Raw genomic sequence first — 18,927 nt, forward strand, 5'->3', positions numbered from 1 at the left:
CACTAATTTATAAAAGAATAGTTGAATGCAAATTGTATATTTGGCAGATAGAATAAATTAAGGTTACCTGTTTAGATGGCCAAACTTTTTACTAGTATTTCTGAGGAAGACTTAAAATTTTTCATTTGCCCTTTGTAGGTAATCTTATGGAGGGTATGGACTAAATTTGGGGTAAAGGAGTTTTTATAGCAGTGTGTTTAAAAAAACAAACTCTTCTCCCCCAGGGCCGCCTTTTTCTCTTTAGTCTCAAATGTATGTGGGGGTTGTTTTAGTTAACTCCTTGAATGTTTAAATTTCAAAGACATGGTAAGATTTACATCTCTGAGGGACTGAGAAAGGATGGAAGTTTTTCTCCAAGAAGGAGTTTTAGGACATATTTGTCTATTATGAAAGATCCGGGTTTTTTTTTTTTTTTAAAGTTTTTCTTTTCCTGGAGCACAGGACAGTCTTAAGGAATATTTTTGTAGTGGGGACCCAAAATATAGGAAGGCCTGGAGCTGATGGAGTTGATTACAGAGCCCTGGAAAGTAGGTGGAATGTAGGTACAGCAAAGCCAGCCTGGCTGCCAGTTCCCTGAGACAGTGTTCTGTTTACTTCCTGGTTGGCAGTATTTACACAAGTAACCTATACACCCCGGCCCTGTATATCAGTGGAGTACTTTCTGTAAATCTTTCAGAGGAAGGCAAGTTAGTAGGCAGCTGGGCATTTAAAAGATTTCCTGGGGAAGTTGGAGGAGTTTTAAGATTAAAAGAATTTGTTCAGAGGATGATGAGACTGGATTTTTTAGTCAGGGACCCAGAGATCGGAAGATCTTCTGGTAGATCAACGTCAGGCAGTTGGGAGTAAAGGAGACTATAGGTAGGTGAGAAGGAATCCATAGCAGGTGTGGATATTAACTTCGGTCTTAAGTCTAATCTGATTTTTGTTTATTTTTTTCTTTTTTAGACAAGACTTGATACTCTTTTACGCCCTCTTTTAAATTTTATCTTACCATAAGTACCAGTAAGACATTTGTTTAGAATGAATGCTCCCTTTAAAATTCAAAAAAAAATCATTTTTCGATATAAAAGCTCAAATTTTTAAAGGTATACCCATTTTAATGTGACTCTAGACCAGAGGTCCCCAACCCCTGGACCACAAACCAGTACCAGTCTGTGGCCTGTTAGGAACCTGGCCTCTCAGTAGGAGATGAGCAGGGTTCAAGTGAGCATTACTGCCTGGGCTCCGCCTCCTGTCAGATCAGAAGCGGCATTAAATTCTCATAGAAGTGTGAACCCTGTTGTAAACTGCATATGCATGTGATCTAGGTTGTGGGCTCTTGAGAATCTAATGATAAATGTAAGAAGCTTGAATCATCCCAAAACCATCCTCCTTTTCGTGGAAGAACTGTCTGCCACAAAACCAGTCCTTGGTACCAAAAAGGCTGGGAACTGCTATTCTAGACCAATAAGCTTTTTTTATGGTTTAAAACAAGTCAGCCATGCAGGGTTACTCACGCCTGTAAATCCCAGCATTTGGGGAGACTGAAGTGAGAGGATCTCTCAAGGCCAGGAGTTTGACATCAGCCTGGGCAATATGGCAAGACACCATCTCTACAAAAAATATAAAAATTAGCTTGTGCAGTAACATGCGCCTGTAGTCCCAGCTACTCAAGAGGTTGAGGTGGGAGGATTGCTTAAGCCCAGGAGTTCAAGGCTTCAGTGAGCTGACTGTGCCATTGTACCCCAGCCTGGGTGTCAGAGCAAGACCCTGTCTTTACAAAAAAAAAAAAAAAAAAAACAACCAAGAAGCCTTTTGTAGCTTAACCATGGTTGCTGGGGGCTTCCTTAAAAAGTCTGCAAAAGATCAAATCTCCCTCAATATGCAAAGCTTCTCCTAAAGATAGCCTAAGAAAACAAAGACCTTCATTGCTCTGCAGACAGAATAGTTGTGTGAAAATGGTGTTTCAAGCCTCCCACAGAGAGAACTCCAGTCACAGAGCTGCTAATCTGTGACACCACACAGGCATTACTGGGATAGGACTCTCCCAGTATGAACCAAGCAACAAAGTTTGAAACGCCAAAGGCTCCTTATGGACTGGCTTCTCTTATTCAGACAAACTCCCCTGAGCTGCATCAGACAAAGAGAACGCTGCTTGTCACTTGTGTCTTGGGTTCCCACCCTGTTCACCTGGCTGCCTGACACAAGCCAACACGCTTGTGCCCCCCCACCTGGCAGAGACCAGAGAGAGTGTTCTTAGTGGTCATAAAAGCCAAGCTCTCACGACATAAAACAAGATAAAAGGTGAACCTCATCCTTTAAGTTTGTCTGGTGACACCAGTCTGGTGAGAACCGTGAGCACACCAGTCTGGTGAGAACCATAAACTCATCAGCCTGAGAGGGTGGCTGGAACAACAGGCTTATATGACCTATGTCTGCGTTCTATACTGTGATTCTCCTCCTTACAACAAATGATGCAAAAGACAATAGAAAACAATGACCTTTTCAAGGAGGCTAAAGATAATAACGAATAGGTCGCCAAAACCAAACCCACAAGAGTCACAAATTCAAAGAATTGTACAAATTTTTTTCCTCTACCAATCTGAATATGGAAAAGAGGGACCAGGAAAAATTTCAGCCTCCTTTCTTGTCTGCTATAGACAGATATCTGGGAGAGCTGAGTTTGATAAGAATTCTTACCTTTTACCAGCTTCTGCCAGTTTTGCTAGGATTTCATCTGAAGGTTCCAGAGTGGATGGGGTATCCCAGAAAGTCCCATCTGCATTGCCAAAAACTGTCAGGAAGGAAAAAAATTTTTTCTCAACCCATGTGAGTTCCTGTTGGGACAGACCACTGGAACAAAAGACAGATTAACAAGAGAAAAACAAGTTTATTAATGTATGCAGCACATATCACAGGAGAAACCTCAACAAAAAGTAACTCAAAACAATGGCTTAGAACTCTGGCTTACAAGCCATCTTTAACAAAGAACAATCAATTTGTAGATAAAGACAGGACATAGGAAAGCAGTTTTAGGCTACAAAGGTGGGAAACGGGGGGAATGTAAATATATGGTAGGAAACTCATGGAGTACTGCAGATTCCTCTGGTGCCATCTCTAGGCTGATAAGCATCTAGAGCCCTCTTCACTAAAGGAAAATTTATTTCCTACTTTTAGGCAGAACAGGAGGATAGAAAGCTTTTCTTCCATTTGCTGCTGCTTATTTCCTTTAGCTCAAAAATAATTTTTAAGTCAAAGAGGCATATTTTGAGATAACATATTCTGATTTCCTTCAGTACTACTACTGTTTGATTAATAAATAGGCCAGGCCACCGTGATAGAGTCATACTGGATCACCAGTAACAATGTCATTACAAAAATAAATCTTTCTGGAAACCTACCATTTTTATTACTCTAAGATCCATTTAATTCTAAAAAGTGTGAAAAGCCAGGAAAGCTGCACATCCTATTCGTTGATGCATATATACCATTTATTGTTACTCAGGACTTAAGTCCCACAGGCAAAATATAGAGCCAATTGTATTATGAAAAGATCAATGTAAAAACACTCTACAATTATGCGAGTGTCAGTTTTTAAAATCCTGTTCTAGTTGAAAGGCTAGTTCAACATTGTGCATTCTTTTCAATGTTTAAGATGTACATAAAACTTTAACATAAGCACTGAGTTTACAGAACCTCAGAACTGAAGTAAAGTTTTTAGGAAAAGCAATAAAAGAAAGTATATGTACTTATTGTGTGTTTGCAAGATAAAGAATGAAGTCAGTTTTAGCTTTGTTGTTAATTTAGAAATACAATGATAAGACAGTGCTTTAAGAATAGCTAAAATATTTGAAAATAGAAAAGCCACAGCCCATGATTTTTAAGCCTAATTACTGGAAAGCTAAGCACTCAGTGTCCTGAGTAAAGGTAATGACACCCTGCCTTTTAATTGGAATACCTACCTTTTAATATGGGGTTTATTTATAATGGCTGTATTATGTGTAATATTCTATAAAATAGCTGTTTTGACAAGACTAGTTTATTGCTACTGCTGATACCCTTCCGAGGACTCTCCCTGACATCCTGTGTATTATGAGGCATTTCCTCTCAGGCTGATGGAAATATGAACTATTCCCACCTCTGTGTGAGCTCCAGGAAATGCTCTGGCTTCAAAACTGCCTCCAGCAGTTTTGGCAATAAGCTGTTTGCCAAAGCAGTTTGGCAATAAGTTGGACAACTCTAGAGCTCACCTTATTTCTCTTCTCCCAGAAATCACAGTCTGTAGTGCTGTTTATCCAGTGTCTGAAAACAGTTGTTTCAAATATTTTGTGCTGTTTTCTAGTTGTTAAAAGGAGGAGTCTCCCCTTGTCTCCACATGGCCACAAGTGAAAGTGCACTATACATCACCACAGATGAAAACAAACTATACATTTTAAACCATCGGTGGACTTTTGATTGCTTATGTGTTTCTAACATTTTATAAGCCATGAGATAACTAATGATTTAGAAGTTTTCAGCATAAAGCAAATCCCTCAATGTCATTGGAGATAATTCCCACTTAGTATATTAATTCTAGAAATCTGAAAGGATGTTTCTAAACTCATTATGTTTCATGCCTTTGTCACCTAAAATATTGTCAAGCACATATTTTAAAATTATGTCTGCTGCAATGGGGTGAAAATCTTATTAAGCATCTAGCACCTCTTCGGTTGATGCTAACTCAGCCATGTGTTTCTTCAAATCTTTGTTTTTTTTAAGACTCTAGAGTTAATCTTTTGTGTTTTAATATTCATCATAGATTTTTCAGTCTATTATTCCACTTCTAATTGACTGCAGAAATCTTCAGTTCATTTATTTCTTCACACCTTGCAGTTGTAGAGAAAGGACATGAATCTTTACTCATGATCCCTACAGATAACTAAGGATTGATGCTATTATTGCTTATTTTCATATTATTCCTATTAGGATATGCATTTTACTGATTATAGATTTTTTCATTTGTGGGATTTTATTTTGTTTTTTAATCTACATAAATATTTTATAAAAGATATAGAAAATATTTAAGACTTAACCTCTAATAAGACCCCAGGGACTACTGTGGCCAACTCATAAGAATTATCAAAATTCTTACTGTAATTTGTCCCAAATATTCTACAGCTAGCTGCTGTTGTTTTATGAACAGATAGTGGAATGATCATAGCATTTATAAGATCTGGGTTTAAATTCTTGACTCGCCATTATAAGGCTCATTAGCATGTTCAAGTAAACATTTAGAGTCACACAACAACCATAAGGCTGTACTTGGCATGCTGGATACAGGCCAGGAAACAGCAGGCTAGCAAGGCAGCATGAGGCATTTCTCTTCAGTGCAAGTCATTCTTACAGCGGTTCATATAGTTGTCCAGGAGCTGTCCGAGTGACAACACAGGTGCAAGGAAGTAAGACTCATACCACCTGCCAGGCATGAGTCTTATTCCCTTGCTAGCTTAGATGCCCCATGCTCCACAAGAATCGATATCTCTTATAGTAATTCTTGTGCGGTGGCTCCCACAAGGACATGCTCAGTGACAAGAGGCAGCATGCTCAGGAGAGCCCAAAACTGTCTTCCTATGAAGTATTTCAGTTCATACAAAGTCCCCCAAGCCTAGGTGCCTGGTGTGTGGCCGATGGCCATTCTTTATCAAGGGGAGAACAGACACAGAAAACTGAACCCAAGGTCAGTTTCTCATGCAAAAGAAAAAAGTTATCTTTACATAGCCACTTCTAGTGCCTTTAAACTCCCTCGGCCTCAGTTTATACAGCTGTCAAGTTAAATAAGACCTTCATAGCACTTTTTATTCATTTATTTAATAAATACTTAGTGAGCAGATGTCAGTCCCTATTATATGCTTCTTAAGGTATAGCAATGAAACATCTGAAGTCCTTGCTCTCAAGCAACATTCTAACCAGTGGGACAGAAAAATAATCAAACAGATACATATAGTCTGTGTCTCCTGCTAACTGCCTTTGCTTCAGAACTGTGTCACATGCTATTGTGGTTTGAATGTCCCTGCCAAAACTTATGTTTACATTTAGTTGATGTTAAAGCAGGAGTGGGTTAGTTATCACAAGAGTGGGCTCATGATCAAAGAATAAGTTCAGTGGTTCTCATTCCCTCTTGTCTCATCACCCGCCTGCCCTTCCATCGTGGGTTAGCACAGCAAAAGGCCCTTCCCAGATGCCAGTACCATGCATTTGGACTGTCCAGATGCCAGAACTGTGAGCCAAATAAATGTCTGTGGTATTTGGTTATACCAGCAGAAAATAGACTAAGACATGTGCCCACCTCTAAACCAATCACTGCCAAGAAAAACTGGACAGCTATAACTAATAAGTTGTTTTTGTCCAGTAGTTGTCCAGTAAACTGACAGTAAAACTGATCAGAATTTACCCCAGCATGACATGAACAATATCAAGGCCTTGTCAGCAAAGAAGGCAGGAATGGCTGCTTAAGACACAGTGCTCAGTATCTCCTTCAGTGCCAGCCTAGTTAGAATCTAAGCCCTCTAGATTAAGTAAGCACTCACAATTCCTCTAGCAAAGTGACCAGGAAAACTTATGCCAATAGTTACAAAGCACAAAGGTACATGACATGATTGAAAAGTACACAGACACAGTGTACCAGGCTCATTTTTTTTTTCTTTTGAGACAGTCTTACTGTTGTCGCCCAGGCTGGAGTGCAGTGGCACAATCTCCTCTCACTGCAACCTCTGCCTCCCTTGTTCAAGTGATTCTTATGTCTCAGCCTCCCCGAGTAGCTGGGATTACAGGGTTGTGCCACCATACCCGGCTAATTTTTATATTTTTAGTAGAGATGGAGTTGTTTCACCATGTCAGCCAGGCTGGTCTGGAACCCCTGACCTCAAGTGATCCACCCACCTTGGCCTCCCAAAGTGCTGGAATTATAGGCATGAGCCACCACGACCGGCCCAGGCTCGTTTAAAGTAATAAAAATAGTAGTAATTTTGTGGTTCAGTGTAAATTGAAATGTGTAATTTGTAAGATTATCTACTCACCAACAAGTAAGAGAACGAAGACAAATGTCTTCTCTGAGAAGCAGTCTCTGGGCTATGCACAGATTGTTTGAACTCTAGCACCTGAGCCAACTCCTGCCAGCAGTCAGTGATATCTGTCTTCTCTAGTAGGAAAGCATCTTCACTCACCTTTAAGTCACATCATCTGGGTGAAATCACTCTTTTTTACTTTAGCAAAGTAATAAATGATGAATAAGATAACAGAGTTTTATTCATTAAAGAATATATGCTTTTATGCTTTTTATTGGTGCTATTTCTGTCCTTAGTTGAGCATGGATTCAATATGCAATGTGTTTTTATACTATTAATACATGATAATTAGTATTAGCAATTAGAAGGTATAAAACACTATAATCCCACTACCTAGTTATATTTTGCTCTATATCCTTCCAGATTTTTTTCTATTCATAAATATAGAGAAATACAAATATTGTGGATATGGTTCTCATGTGTGTACACATGCAAATACGTGTTTGTTCATGTATATGTATGCATGCATATGATTTTCAAAGCATTTTTAATGTAATAGTGTGCGTGTGTATGTGTGCATAAAATCTTTTCATGACAGTATATTATCTTTATTGGCACTTCTGTTATACCATTTCAAAATAGAGGCATTATAATAGTAGTAATAATTATTTATCAAAAGTTTAATCTGTGGGGGGAGGCTGGCAAGATGGGCAAATAGGAACAGCTCTGTTCTACAGCTCTCAGTGAGATCAACACAGAAGGCAGGTGATTTCTACATTTCTTACTGAGGTACCTGGCTCATCTCATTGGGACTGGTTAGACAGTGGGTGCAAACCACAGAGGGTGAACCAAGGCAGGGTGGGGCATTGCCTCACCTGGCAAGTGCAAGGGGTCAGGGAACTCCCTCCCCTAGCCAAGGGAAGCCGTGAGGCACTGTGCCATGAGGAATGGTGCACTCCAGCCCAGATACTACACTTTTCCCACGGTCTTTGCAACCCACACACCAGAGGATTCACTTGGGTGCCTATGCCACCAAGGCCCTGGGTTCCAAGCACAAAACTGGGAGGCCATTTGGGCAGACACTGAGCTAGCTGCAGGAGTTTTTTTTTTTTTTTTTTTTCATACCACAGTGGCACCTGGAATGCCAGCAAGACACTCTCCTGGAAAGGGGGTTGAAGCTGGGAAGCCACGTGGACTAGCTCAGCAGATCCCACCCCCACAGAGCCCAGCAAGCTAAGATCCACTGGCTTGAAATTCTCGCTGCCAGCATAACTGTCTGAAGTGACCTGGGACACTCAACCTTGGTGAGGGGAATGGTGTCCACCATTACTGAGGCTTGAGTAAGTGGTTTTCCCCTCACAGCATAAACAAAGCCTACAGGAAGTTCAAACTGGGCAGAGCCCACTGCAGCTTGGCAAAGCTGCTGTAGCCAGAATGCCTCTCTAGATTCCTCCTCTCTGGGCAGGGCATCGCTGAAAGAAAGGCAGCAGCCCCAGTCAGGGTCTTATAGAAGAAACCACCATCTGAAATGCAAGATGGCTGAATAGGAACTTTTGCTCCAGTCTACAGCTCCCAGCGTGAGCGATGCAGAAGACGGGTGATTTCTGAATTTCCAACTGAGGTACTGGGTTCATCTCACTGGGGCTTGGTGGACAGTGCAGCCCAAGGAGTGTGAGCTGAAGCAGGGCAGGGCATCACCTCACCCAGGAAGCACAAGGGGCCGGGGAATTCCCTTTCCTAGCCAAGGGAAGCCATGACAGACGGTACCTGGAAAATCAAGACACTCCCACCCTACTACTGCGTTTTTCCAACAGTCTTAGCAAACAGCACACCAGGACATTATATCCCGCACCTGGCTTGGAAGGTCCCACGCCCACAGAGCCTTGCTCACTGCTAGCACAGCAGTCTGAGATCAAACTGCAAGGCAGCAGCGAGGCTGTGGGAGGGGCATCTGCCATTGCTGAGGCTTGAGTAGGTAAACAGAGCTGCCGGGAAGCTTAAACTGGGTGAAGCCCACCACAGCTCAAGGAGGCCTGCCTGCCTCTGTAGACTCCACCTCTGGGGGCAGGGCATAGCTAAACAAAAGGCAGCAGAAACTTCTGCACACTTAAGTGTCCCTGTCTGACAGCTTTGAAGAGAGTAGTGGTTCTCCCAGCACGGAGTTTGAGATCTGAGAATGGACAGACTGACTCCTCAAGTGGGTCCCCGACCCTCAAGTAGCCTAACTGGGAGACACCCCCCAGTAGGGTCCGACTGACACCTCTGAAATGAAGCTTCCACAGGAAGAATCAGGCAGCAACATTTGCTGTTCTGCAATATTTGCTGTTCTGCAGCCTCCACTGGTGATACCCAGGCAAACAGGGTCTGGAGTGGACCTTCCAACAAACTCCAGCAGACCTGCAGCTGAGGGTCCTGATTGTTAGAAGGAAAACTAACAAACATAAAGGACATACACACCAAAACCCCATCTCTAGGTCATCATCATCAAAGACCAAAGGTAGATAAAACCACAAAGATGGGGAGAAAACAGAGCAGAAAAGCTGAAAATTCCAAAAATCAGAGCACCTATTCTCCTCCAAAGGAACGCAGCTACTCACCAGCAATGGAACAAAGCTGGACGGAGAATAACTTTGACGAGTTGACAGAAGTAGGCCTCAGAAAATCAGTAATAACAAACTTCTCCAAGCTAAAGGAGGATGTTCGAACCCATCGCAAAGAAGCTAAAAACCTTGAAAACAGAGTAGACGAATGGCTAAAATAAACAGCATAGAGAAGACCTTAAATGACCTGATGGAGCTGAAAACCATGGCATGAGAACTATGTGATGCATGCACAAGCTTCAGTAGCCAATTCGATCAAGTGGAAGAAAGGGTATCAGTGATTGAAGATCAAATGAATGAAATGAAGTGAGAAGAGAAGTTTAGAGAAAAAAAAGGAAAAAGAAATGAACAAAGTCTCCAAGAAATATGGGACTATGTGAAAAGACCAAATCTACATCTGACTGGTGTACCTGAAACTGACGGGGAGAATGGAACCAAGTTGGGAAACACTCTTCAGGATATTATCCAGGAGAACTTCCCCAACCTAGCAAGGCACACCAACATTCAAATTCAGGAAATACAGAGAACACCAAAAAGATACTCCTCGAGAAGAACAGCTGCAAGACATGTAATTGTCAGATTATCCAAAGTTAAAATGAAGGAAAAAATGTTAAGGGCAACCGGAGAGAAAGGTCAGCTTACCCACAAAGGGAAGCCCATCAGACTAACAGCAGATCTCTTGGCAGAAACTCTACAAGCCAGAAGAGACTGTGGGCCAATAGTCAACATTCTTAAAGAAAAGAATTTCAACCCAGAATTTCATATCCAGCCAAACTAAGCTTCATAAGTGAAGGAGAAATAAAATCCTTTACAGAGAAGCAAATGCTGAGAGATTTTTTCACCACCAGGCCTGCCTTACAAGAGCTCCTGAAGGAAGCACTAAACATGGAAAGGATCAACTGATACCAGCCACTGCAAAAACACACCAAATTGTGAAGACCATCAATGCCAGGAAGAAACTGCTCCAACGAACGAGCAAAATAACCAGCTAACATCACAATGACAGGGTCAAATTCACACATAACAATATTAACCTTAAATGTAAATGGGCTAAATGCTCCAGTTAAAAGACACAGACTGGCAAATTGGATCAAGTGTCAAGACCCATCAGTTTGCTGTATTCAGGAGACCCATCTCAGGTACAGAGACACACACATAGGCTCACAATAAAAGGATGGCAGAAGATCTACCAAGCTAATGGAAAACAAAAAAAAAAAAGCAGGGGTTGCATTCCTAGTCTCTGATAAAACAGACTTTAAACCAACAAAGATCAAAAGAGACAAGGCCATTACATAATGGTAAAGGGATTAATTCAACAAGAAGAGCTAACCTAAATATATATGCACTCAATACAGGAGCACCCAGATTCATAGACCAAGTCCTTAGAGACCTACAAAGAGACTTAGACTCCCATACAATAATAATGGGAGACTTGAACACCCCACTGTCAACATTAGACAGATCAATGAGACAGAAAGTTGACAAGGATATTCAGGACTTGAACTCAGCTCTGCACCAAGCGGACCTAATAGACATCTACAGAACTCTCCACCCCAAATGAACAGAATTTTTCTCAGTACCACATCACACTTATTCTAAAATTGACCACATAATTGGAAGTAAAACATTCCTCAGCAAATGCAAAAGAATGGAAATCATAAGAGTCTCTCAGACCACAGTGCAATCAAATTGGAACTCAGGATTAAGAAACTCCTCACTCAAAACCACAAACTACATGGAAACTGAACAACCTGCTCCTGAAGGACTATTGGGTAAATAATGAAATTAAGGCAGAAATAAATACGTTATTTGAAACCACTGAGAACAAAGACATGACGTACCAGAATCTCTGGGACACAGCTAAAGCAGTGTTTAGAGGGAAATTTATAGCACTAAATGCCCATGAGAGAAAGCAGGAAAGATCTAAAATCAACACCCTAACATCACAAAATAGAACTAGAGAAGCAAGAGCAAACAAATTCAAAAACTAGCAGAAGACAAGAAATAACTAAGATCAGAGCAGAACTAAACGAGATAGAGACACGAGAAACCTTTCAAAATCAGTGAATCCAGGAGCTGATTTTTTGAAAAGATCAACAAAATAGATATGACTGCTAGCACAAATTAATAGAGAAGAAAAGAGAAGAATAAAAGACACAAGAAAAAATGATAAAGGGGATATCACCACTGATCCCACAGAAATACAAACTACCATCAGAGAACACTATAAACACCTCTGTGCCAGTAAACTAGAAAATCTAGAAGAAGTGGAAAAATTCCTAGACACATAACACCCTCCCAAGTCTAAACCAGGAAGAAGTCGAATCCCTGAATAGGCCAATAACAAGTTCTGAAATTGAGGAAGTAATAGCCTACCAACCAAAACAAGTCCAGGACTGGGTGGATGCACAGCCGAATTCTACCAGAGGTACAAAGAGGAACTGGTACCAATCCTTCTGAAACTATTCCACACAATGGAAAAAGAGGGACTCCTCCCTAACTTATTTTATGAGGCCAGCATCATCCTGATACCAAAACCTGGCAGAAACACAACAAAATAAGAAAATTTCAGGCCAATATCCCTGATGAACATCAATGCAAAAATCTTCAATAAAATACTGGTAATCCGAATCCAGCAGCACATCAAAAAGCTTATCCACCATGATCAAGTCAGCTTCATCCCTGGGATGCAAGTGTGGTTCACCATACGCAAATCAGTAAACATAATCCATCACATAAACAGAACCAAGGACAAAAATCACATGATTATCTCAATAGATGGCAGAAAAGGCCTTTGACAAAATTCAACAGCCCTTCGTGCTAAAAATTCTCAACAAACTAGGTATTGATGGAACGTATTGCAAAATAATAACTATTTATGACAAACCCACAGCCAATATCATATTGAATGGGCAAAAACTGGAAGCATTCCCTTTGAAAACTGGCACAAGACAAGGATGCCCTCTCTCACCACTCCTATTCAACTTAGTATTGGAAGTTCTGGCCAGAACAATCAGGCAAGAAAAAATAAATAAATAAAGGGTATTCAAATAGGAAGAGAGGAAGTCAAAGTGTGTCTCTTTGTAGATGACACAATTGTATATTTAGAAAACCCCATCATCTCAGTCCAAAATCAATATGGGCAAAGACTTCATGACTAAAAAACCAAAAGCAGTGGCAACAAAAGCCAAAACTGACAAATGGGATCTTTAAACTAAACAGCTTCTGCACAGAAAAAGAAACTGTAATCAGAGTGAACAGGCACCCTACAGAATGGTAGAAAATTTTTGCAATCTATCCATCTGACAAAGGGCTAATATCCAGAATCTACAAAGAACTTAAACAAATTTACAAGAAGAGAAGCAATCCCATCAAAAAGTGGGCAAAGGATATGAACAGACACTTTTCAAAAGAAGACATTTATGCAGTCAACAAACATATGAAAAGAAGCTCATCACTGGTCATTAGAGAAATGCAAATCAAAACCACAGTGAGATACCATCTCAGGCCAGTTAGAATGGTGATCATTTAAAAGTCAAGAAAACCAGATGCTGGAGATGATGTGGAGAAATAGGAATGCTTTCACACTGTTGGTGGGAGTATAAATTAGTTCAACCATTGTGGGAGACAATGTGGCAATTCCTCAAGGATCTAGAACTAGAAATACCGTTTGACTCAGCAATCCCATTACTGGCTATATACCCAAAGGATTATAAATCATGGTACTATTAAGACACATGCACACATATGTTTATTGTGGCACTGTTCACAATAGCAAAGACTTGGAACCAACCCAAATGCCCATCAGTGATAGACTGGATAAAGAAAATGTGGCACATACACACCATGGAATACTATGTAGTCATAAAAAAGAATGAGTTCATGTCCTTTGCAGGGACACGGATGAAGCTGGAAACCATCATTCTCAGCAAACTAAGGCAAGAACAGAAAACCAAACACAGCGTGTTCTCACTCATGAGTGGGAGTTGAACAATGAGAACACATGGACGTAGGGAGGGGAACATCACATGCAGGGGCCTGTTGGGAGGTTGGGGGTTAGGGGAGGGATAGCATTAGGAGAAATACCTAATGTAGGTGGCAAGTTGATGGGTGCAGCAAACCATCATGGCACGTGTATACCTATGTAACAAACCTATGCAACATGTACTCCAGAACAAAGTATAATTTTTTTAAAAAGTTTAATGTGTACTAGAAACTGTACAAAGTGTTTTATATGCCTTATTTTATTTGATTCTCATCACAACCAAAAGAGTAGTTACTACTATTATTCCTATTTTAGATGAAGATACTGATGCTAAGGAAAGTGAAAAAGCTTGTCCAGGCTTACCAACCACCATATAGAAATGCCACCATTAGAACCTGTTGCCTGTGACTCTAGGTCTCAGGCTCTTATTAATCATTACTAATTTATTTCACAAATCCCTTATTGTTGGTATGCGGGTTGTTTCCAGTTTTTTTAATAATATGTACATAGCAGGAAGTGTTTTTTTTCATATGTGTTTATTAAGTTATCTCTATAGGATAATTCATTAAAATAAAAGGATTTTTAAAATATATATACATATTCAGTTTTCATTATATTCTTAAAGGTTCTTTTAGGTACATGCAATTAAAAGGAAATTTTCTCTATTTTTCTAAAACCAGATTTCTAAGTTTATATGATTTACCAATGAATGTTTAATCATCGAAAAGTGAATGCACTAATTAATTCATGAATAATTGTTAAACATCTACCTCTCTGCCATGGGCAGCTCTAGGTGCTAGGAATAGTGAGGAGAACAAAGACAAAAATCTTTGCTCTTATGATGTTTACATTTTATGTGAGGAGTCAGACAGTAAACATATATAAGGTTTAATAAAAAATGAGACAACATCTGTAAAGTGCTTAGCCTAATGCCTAGCACATCATAATGTAATGATGACTGACTACTACTTACCCTTTAAGACTTAATTCAAGCACAGCTGCCTTAGGAATTCTCTGTGGCCCATCTTCTCTTCGAGTGAGGTGTTCTCACTTATCTCACTACTCATTGGCCATCTCTGTATCATAGCACACCATATTAGAGTTCTCATTCACTTGACTGCTTCATTCAGAAAACCGGAGCTTCCTAACTGGTGTACCAGGAACAGTTGTATCACAAGATAGTAACAGCTGGAAATGTTACTCAAAATCATTTTTCAACCATTAAAAAGGTTACAGGAATTGAAGTAATATTTGACCATTCTGTGTATGACTGTGCCTTTATCAGCTTTCTTAGGTTAGTCATCATTAGTTCTTTAAACAATCATTTTAGTAAACACTATTTTCACACATACAGTTTTTATGCCCAACCAACACTCATCAGCACAGCATGTTCTGTGAGGCCTCTCCCTGAGCTCTCTGCAAACCATCCCAAGGATAGTCTGCATAGTTCTTTGTTCAGTGATGATACCATCAGGGATGCTCCACATTTAAAATAGATTGCCTCTGATTTAATTTGCTTGTATCTTTGCATGTTTTTCAACTAATGTAGGTAAGATACTGGGATTTTTTGGTATTACTGTTATTAGGTAATGGGTGTTTTCATAGAAAACAGGAGTGATTGTTAATTCTATCCATTTTCATTTGGTTTTTGTTGCCTTTTGATGTAAACAATTAGCAAGATCTGATTCTTGTTGGAATTTCTGTTCATGATTATATGGAATAAAGAAGATACAATTAATTGTTTTCCCAAGCTCAATATGAAGGCACTGCATTACAGTCTATGAGGGTGGTGTTTATGTCTTTAATCTCTGGATCCCCAGGTCCTAAGACAGCAGCCAACACAGAAAGGGCTCAGTACTTCCTTGTCTCTGTTTTTATATGTATACATTTATTTGTGGAATGAACTACTACAAATTATAAAGTGATAGGGCCATAGAGAATTACAAATAGAATTATAGGGAGTTAACAGAAGAAAAATACATTTTCATTGAACTCTTTCTGTGCATGGGGCACTATACTGTGTTGAGTGCTTTAAATATACTTTTTTAAATTCTGAAAATAACCACCTTACTAACAAATACGTTGTAGTGAAACTTAATGCATTAAAGAACGTGCCAACTTCATTTTCAGCCCCTTTACCAGACTGCCATACTTGGGAGGTAGAAAATGGTCCATGCAGCTGGAACCTCTTAGACTGTGAGGTCAACTCAGAGCTAGGATGAGCCTTTACTTTCTGGATATGGAGAATGAAAGCTATTAATTACTCTAACAATCCAAGATGCCTCTTACTTATCTAGAGAAATTTTATACACATATTCTGATTTTCAAGATTACCTATTAAAAAATAATTAGTTCTTGTGATCATAGGTTTTCATTTGCTTCAATGTGCTTCAATGTCAATTTTAGGTTACAAAACTCTTAGAAGAATTGAGAGAAGCCAAAGAAAACCATACACCAGAGATGAAACATTTCGTGGGCTTAGAAAAGAAAATTAAGCAGATGGAAATGAGACATGCACAAAGAGAACTGGAACTTCAACAGGTAAAGTAAATCATTTTACATATTTATATAGGTCTTTACTTTTAAATGCCTTTACTTTGCTATAGTTTTGTCATCCCTAGCAAAAATTACCACTTAAAGTGTTTCCAGTGTATTTTGATCTTGTTAAAAATTTAATAAATTTATAACTTTTACGAGAAAAATGAGACTTTATATCTCAAGTGCTTGAAGATTGGTATCCTTATATCTGGAAAAAAAGCAAAACTTTGTATCATGTTCTTTTTTTTTTTTTTTTTTTTTGAGACGGAGTCTCGCTCTGTTGCGTAGGCTGGAGTGCAGTGGCCAGATCTCGGCTCACTGCAAGCTCCGCCTCCCGGGTTCCCGCCATTCTCCTGCCTCAGCCTCCCGAGTAGCTGGGACTAAGGCGCTATTGATGGGTTCCTAAAAACTTACACATCTTACGCTGGAACAAGGCATGGTGTTCCATATTCAAGTCATTTCAGCAAATGTTTATAAGAAATAAATTGTTTTAATATGATTATTTAAATTATATAGCTAGCACTAGTAATATTACTATACTTAATTACAAACAGATTAATTAAAATAGCAGATCTAAAGGCATGATGTGTTTTTAGGCACTTGCCTTGGTGCTGAAATTTTACTTGTTTGAACAGTATATAGTCTGCTTGGGCTGACGTAACAAAATACCATAAATTGGGTGGTTAAACAGGAGAAATTTATTTTCTCACAGTTCTGTAGGCCAGAAGTCCCAGATTGAGGTTTTGGTCAGTTAGGTTTCTGGTGAGGTCTCTCTTCCCAGCTTGCAGATAGCCACCTTTTTTCTCATTCTAACATGATCTTTCCTCAGTGCCATGTGCGTGGAGGTGAGGAAGAGGGCTGAGACATCTCCTTGGTGTCTCTTCTGCTGAGAATCTCTTTGGTGTCTCTAGTGGTGAAAACACTAATTATTATCAAATCAAGTCCCCACCCTTATGATCTCACTTAACATTCATTATTTCCTTACTCCACACACAGCCACATTAAGGGTTAGGACCTCAACATATGAATTTGAGGGGGACACAAACATTTAGTCCCTAACACAGTTGGGATGTATATACTCCTCGAAGACAGAAAATGCTGCATCTATGCAGAGCATTATAGTTTACCTGAGTTCCCCAGAGAAACCCCAGGTTTGCCTACTTTAAGATTGTTAAAGGTTCCTCACCCACCACTATGAACTATGACAGCAATGTGGAATTTTTGTATTTGCAGATAATACAGCAAACACACCAAGCAGTGGAAACTGAGCAAAACAAAGAAGTTGAAAAATGGAAAAGACTGGCACAGTTAAAGAATCGTGAGCTGGAGAAGTTCCGCATAGAACTAGACTCAATATTAGATGTTCTCCGAGAGCTGCACCGGCAAGGGGTGGTTGTGCCAGTTGCTTTTGCAGATGAAGTGAATGCACCAGAGTATTCCTAGAAACTCAGATTTCATAATGACCTTATTAAAAGGCCTAAAAAATGGATGGGATTGTGCCACTGCCAGGACAGCTTATGAAAAACAAGTGTTCCAGTATGTTTCCAGAAAGCAAACAACCAAAGCAACATTTCAAAATAAATTGCCTTTAACCAACAAAAACATATCATGGTGTATTTTACTAAAAATCATTAACCAGTCACATTTTAAGTGATTTATGGACAGGTTCCTTTATAGCCGAGAAGGTCTCACTTGTATGCTAGAAATAGAAAGAAAAGAAAATTGAACATACTGTGCCACATTTTTATTGATAATGTGGGATTTTTTTAATTTTTATTTTAGATCCAGGGGATATATGTGCTTGTTGTAACATGGGTGTATTGAATAATGGTGAGAATTGGGCTTCTAGTGTACTCATCACCTAAATATTAAACACTGTACCCAATAGGTAATTTTTCAACCCTTACTGCCCCTCACACTCTTTACCCTATTGGAGTCCCCAGTGTCTAATCTGCATCTTTATGTCTGTGTATACCCATTGTTTAGCTCCTACTTTTAAGTGAGAACATATGCAATATTTTATTTTTTACTTCTGATTTAGTTCACGTAGGATAATGGCCTCCAGCTCCATCCATGTTGCTGCAAATGACATGATTTCATTCTTTTTTATAGTTGCATAATACTCCATTTATATGTATCTCTATATATATATCTCTCTCTCTCACGTTTTCTTTATCCAGTCAATTGTTGGTAGATACTTAAGTTGGTTCCATGAATTTGCTGTTGTAAATATTGATGCAATAAACATACATGTGCAGATATCTTTTTTATATGATAATTTCTGTTCCTTTGGGTAGATTCCCAGTAATGAGATTGTTCTATTTTTACTTCTTTGAAAAATCTCTGCTATCCACAGAGGCTGAATTAATTTACATTCCCACCAAAAGAGTATTCATGTTCCTTTTTTTTTTTTTTTTAATACTTTAAGTTCTAGGGTACATGTGCACAACGTGCAGGTTTGTTACATATGTATACATGTGCCATGTTGGTGTGCTGCATGCATTAACTTGTCATTTACATTAGGTATATCTCCTAATGCTATCCCTCCCCTCTCCCCCACCCCTCAACAGACCCCATTGTGTGATGTTCCCCTTCCTGTGTCCAAGTGTTCTCATTGTTCAGTTCCCACTTATGAGTGAGAACATGCAGTGTTTGGTTTTCTGTTCTTGGGATTCTCAGCAAACTATCGCATGTTCCCTTTTCTACACATTGACACCATCATCTGTTGTTTTACGACTTTTTAATAATAACCATTGTGACTGGTATAAGATGATATCTCAGA

General features: G+C 39.4%; 1 protein-coding gene across 11 annotated transcripts in view; it reads left to right on the forward strand.

The window, feature by feature from the left end:
* Positions 1-18,404, forward strand: part of LOC105495985 (centrosomal protein 162) — a 109,687-nt gene extending 91,283 nt beyond the window's left edge. For 10 of the 11 annotated variants that reach the window (XM_024797361.2, XM_011766021.3, XM_011766011.3 and 7 more), the window contains 2 exons: positions 16,014-16,148; positions 17,379-18,404. In XM_024797361.2, coding sequence (XP_024653129.2) covers positions 16,014-16,148; positions 17,379-17,588 — 345 coding nt within the window. In that variant the 3' untranslated portion in view covers positions 17,589-18,404. Of the gene's footprint in view, positions 1-15,974; positions 16,149-17,378 lie in introns of those variants that run through there. The other variant, XM_071096763.1, reaches the window with a different exon arrangement.
* The last annotated feature ends 523 nt before the right edge of the window (positions 18,405-18,927 follow it).

Source organism: Macaca nemestrina, chromosome 5 (genome assembly GCF_043159975.1).
Source record: "Macaca nemestrina isolate mMacNem1 chromosome 5, mMacNem.hap1, whole genome shotgun sequence".
In the NCBI taxonomy this organism is placed as follows: domain Eukaryota; kingdom Metazoa; phylum Chordata; class Mammalia; order Primates; family Cercopithecidae; genus Macaca; species Macaca nemestrina.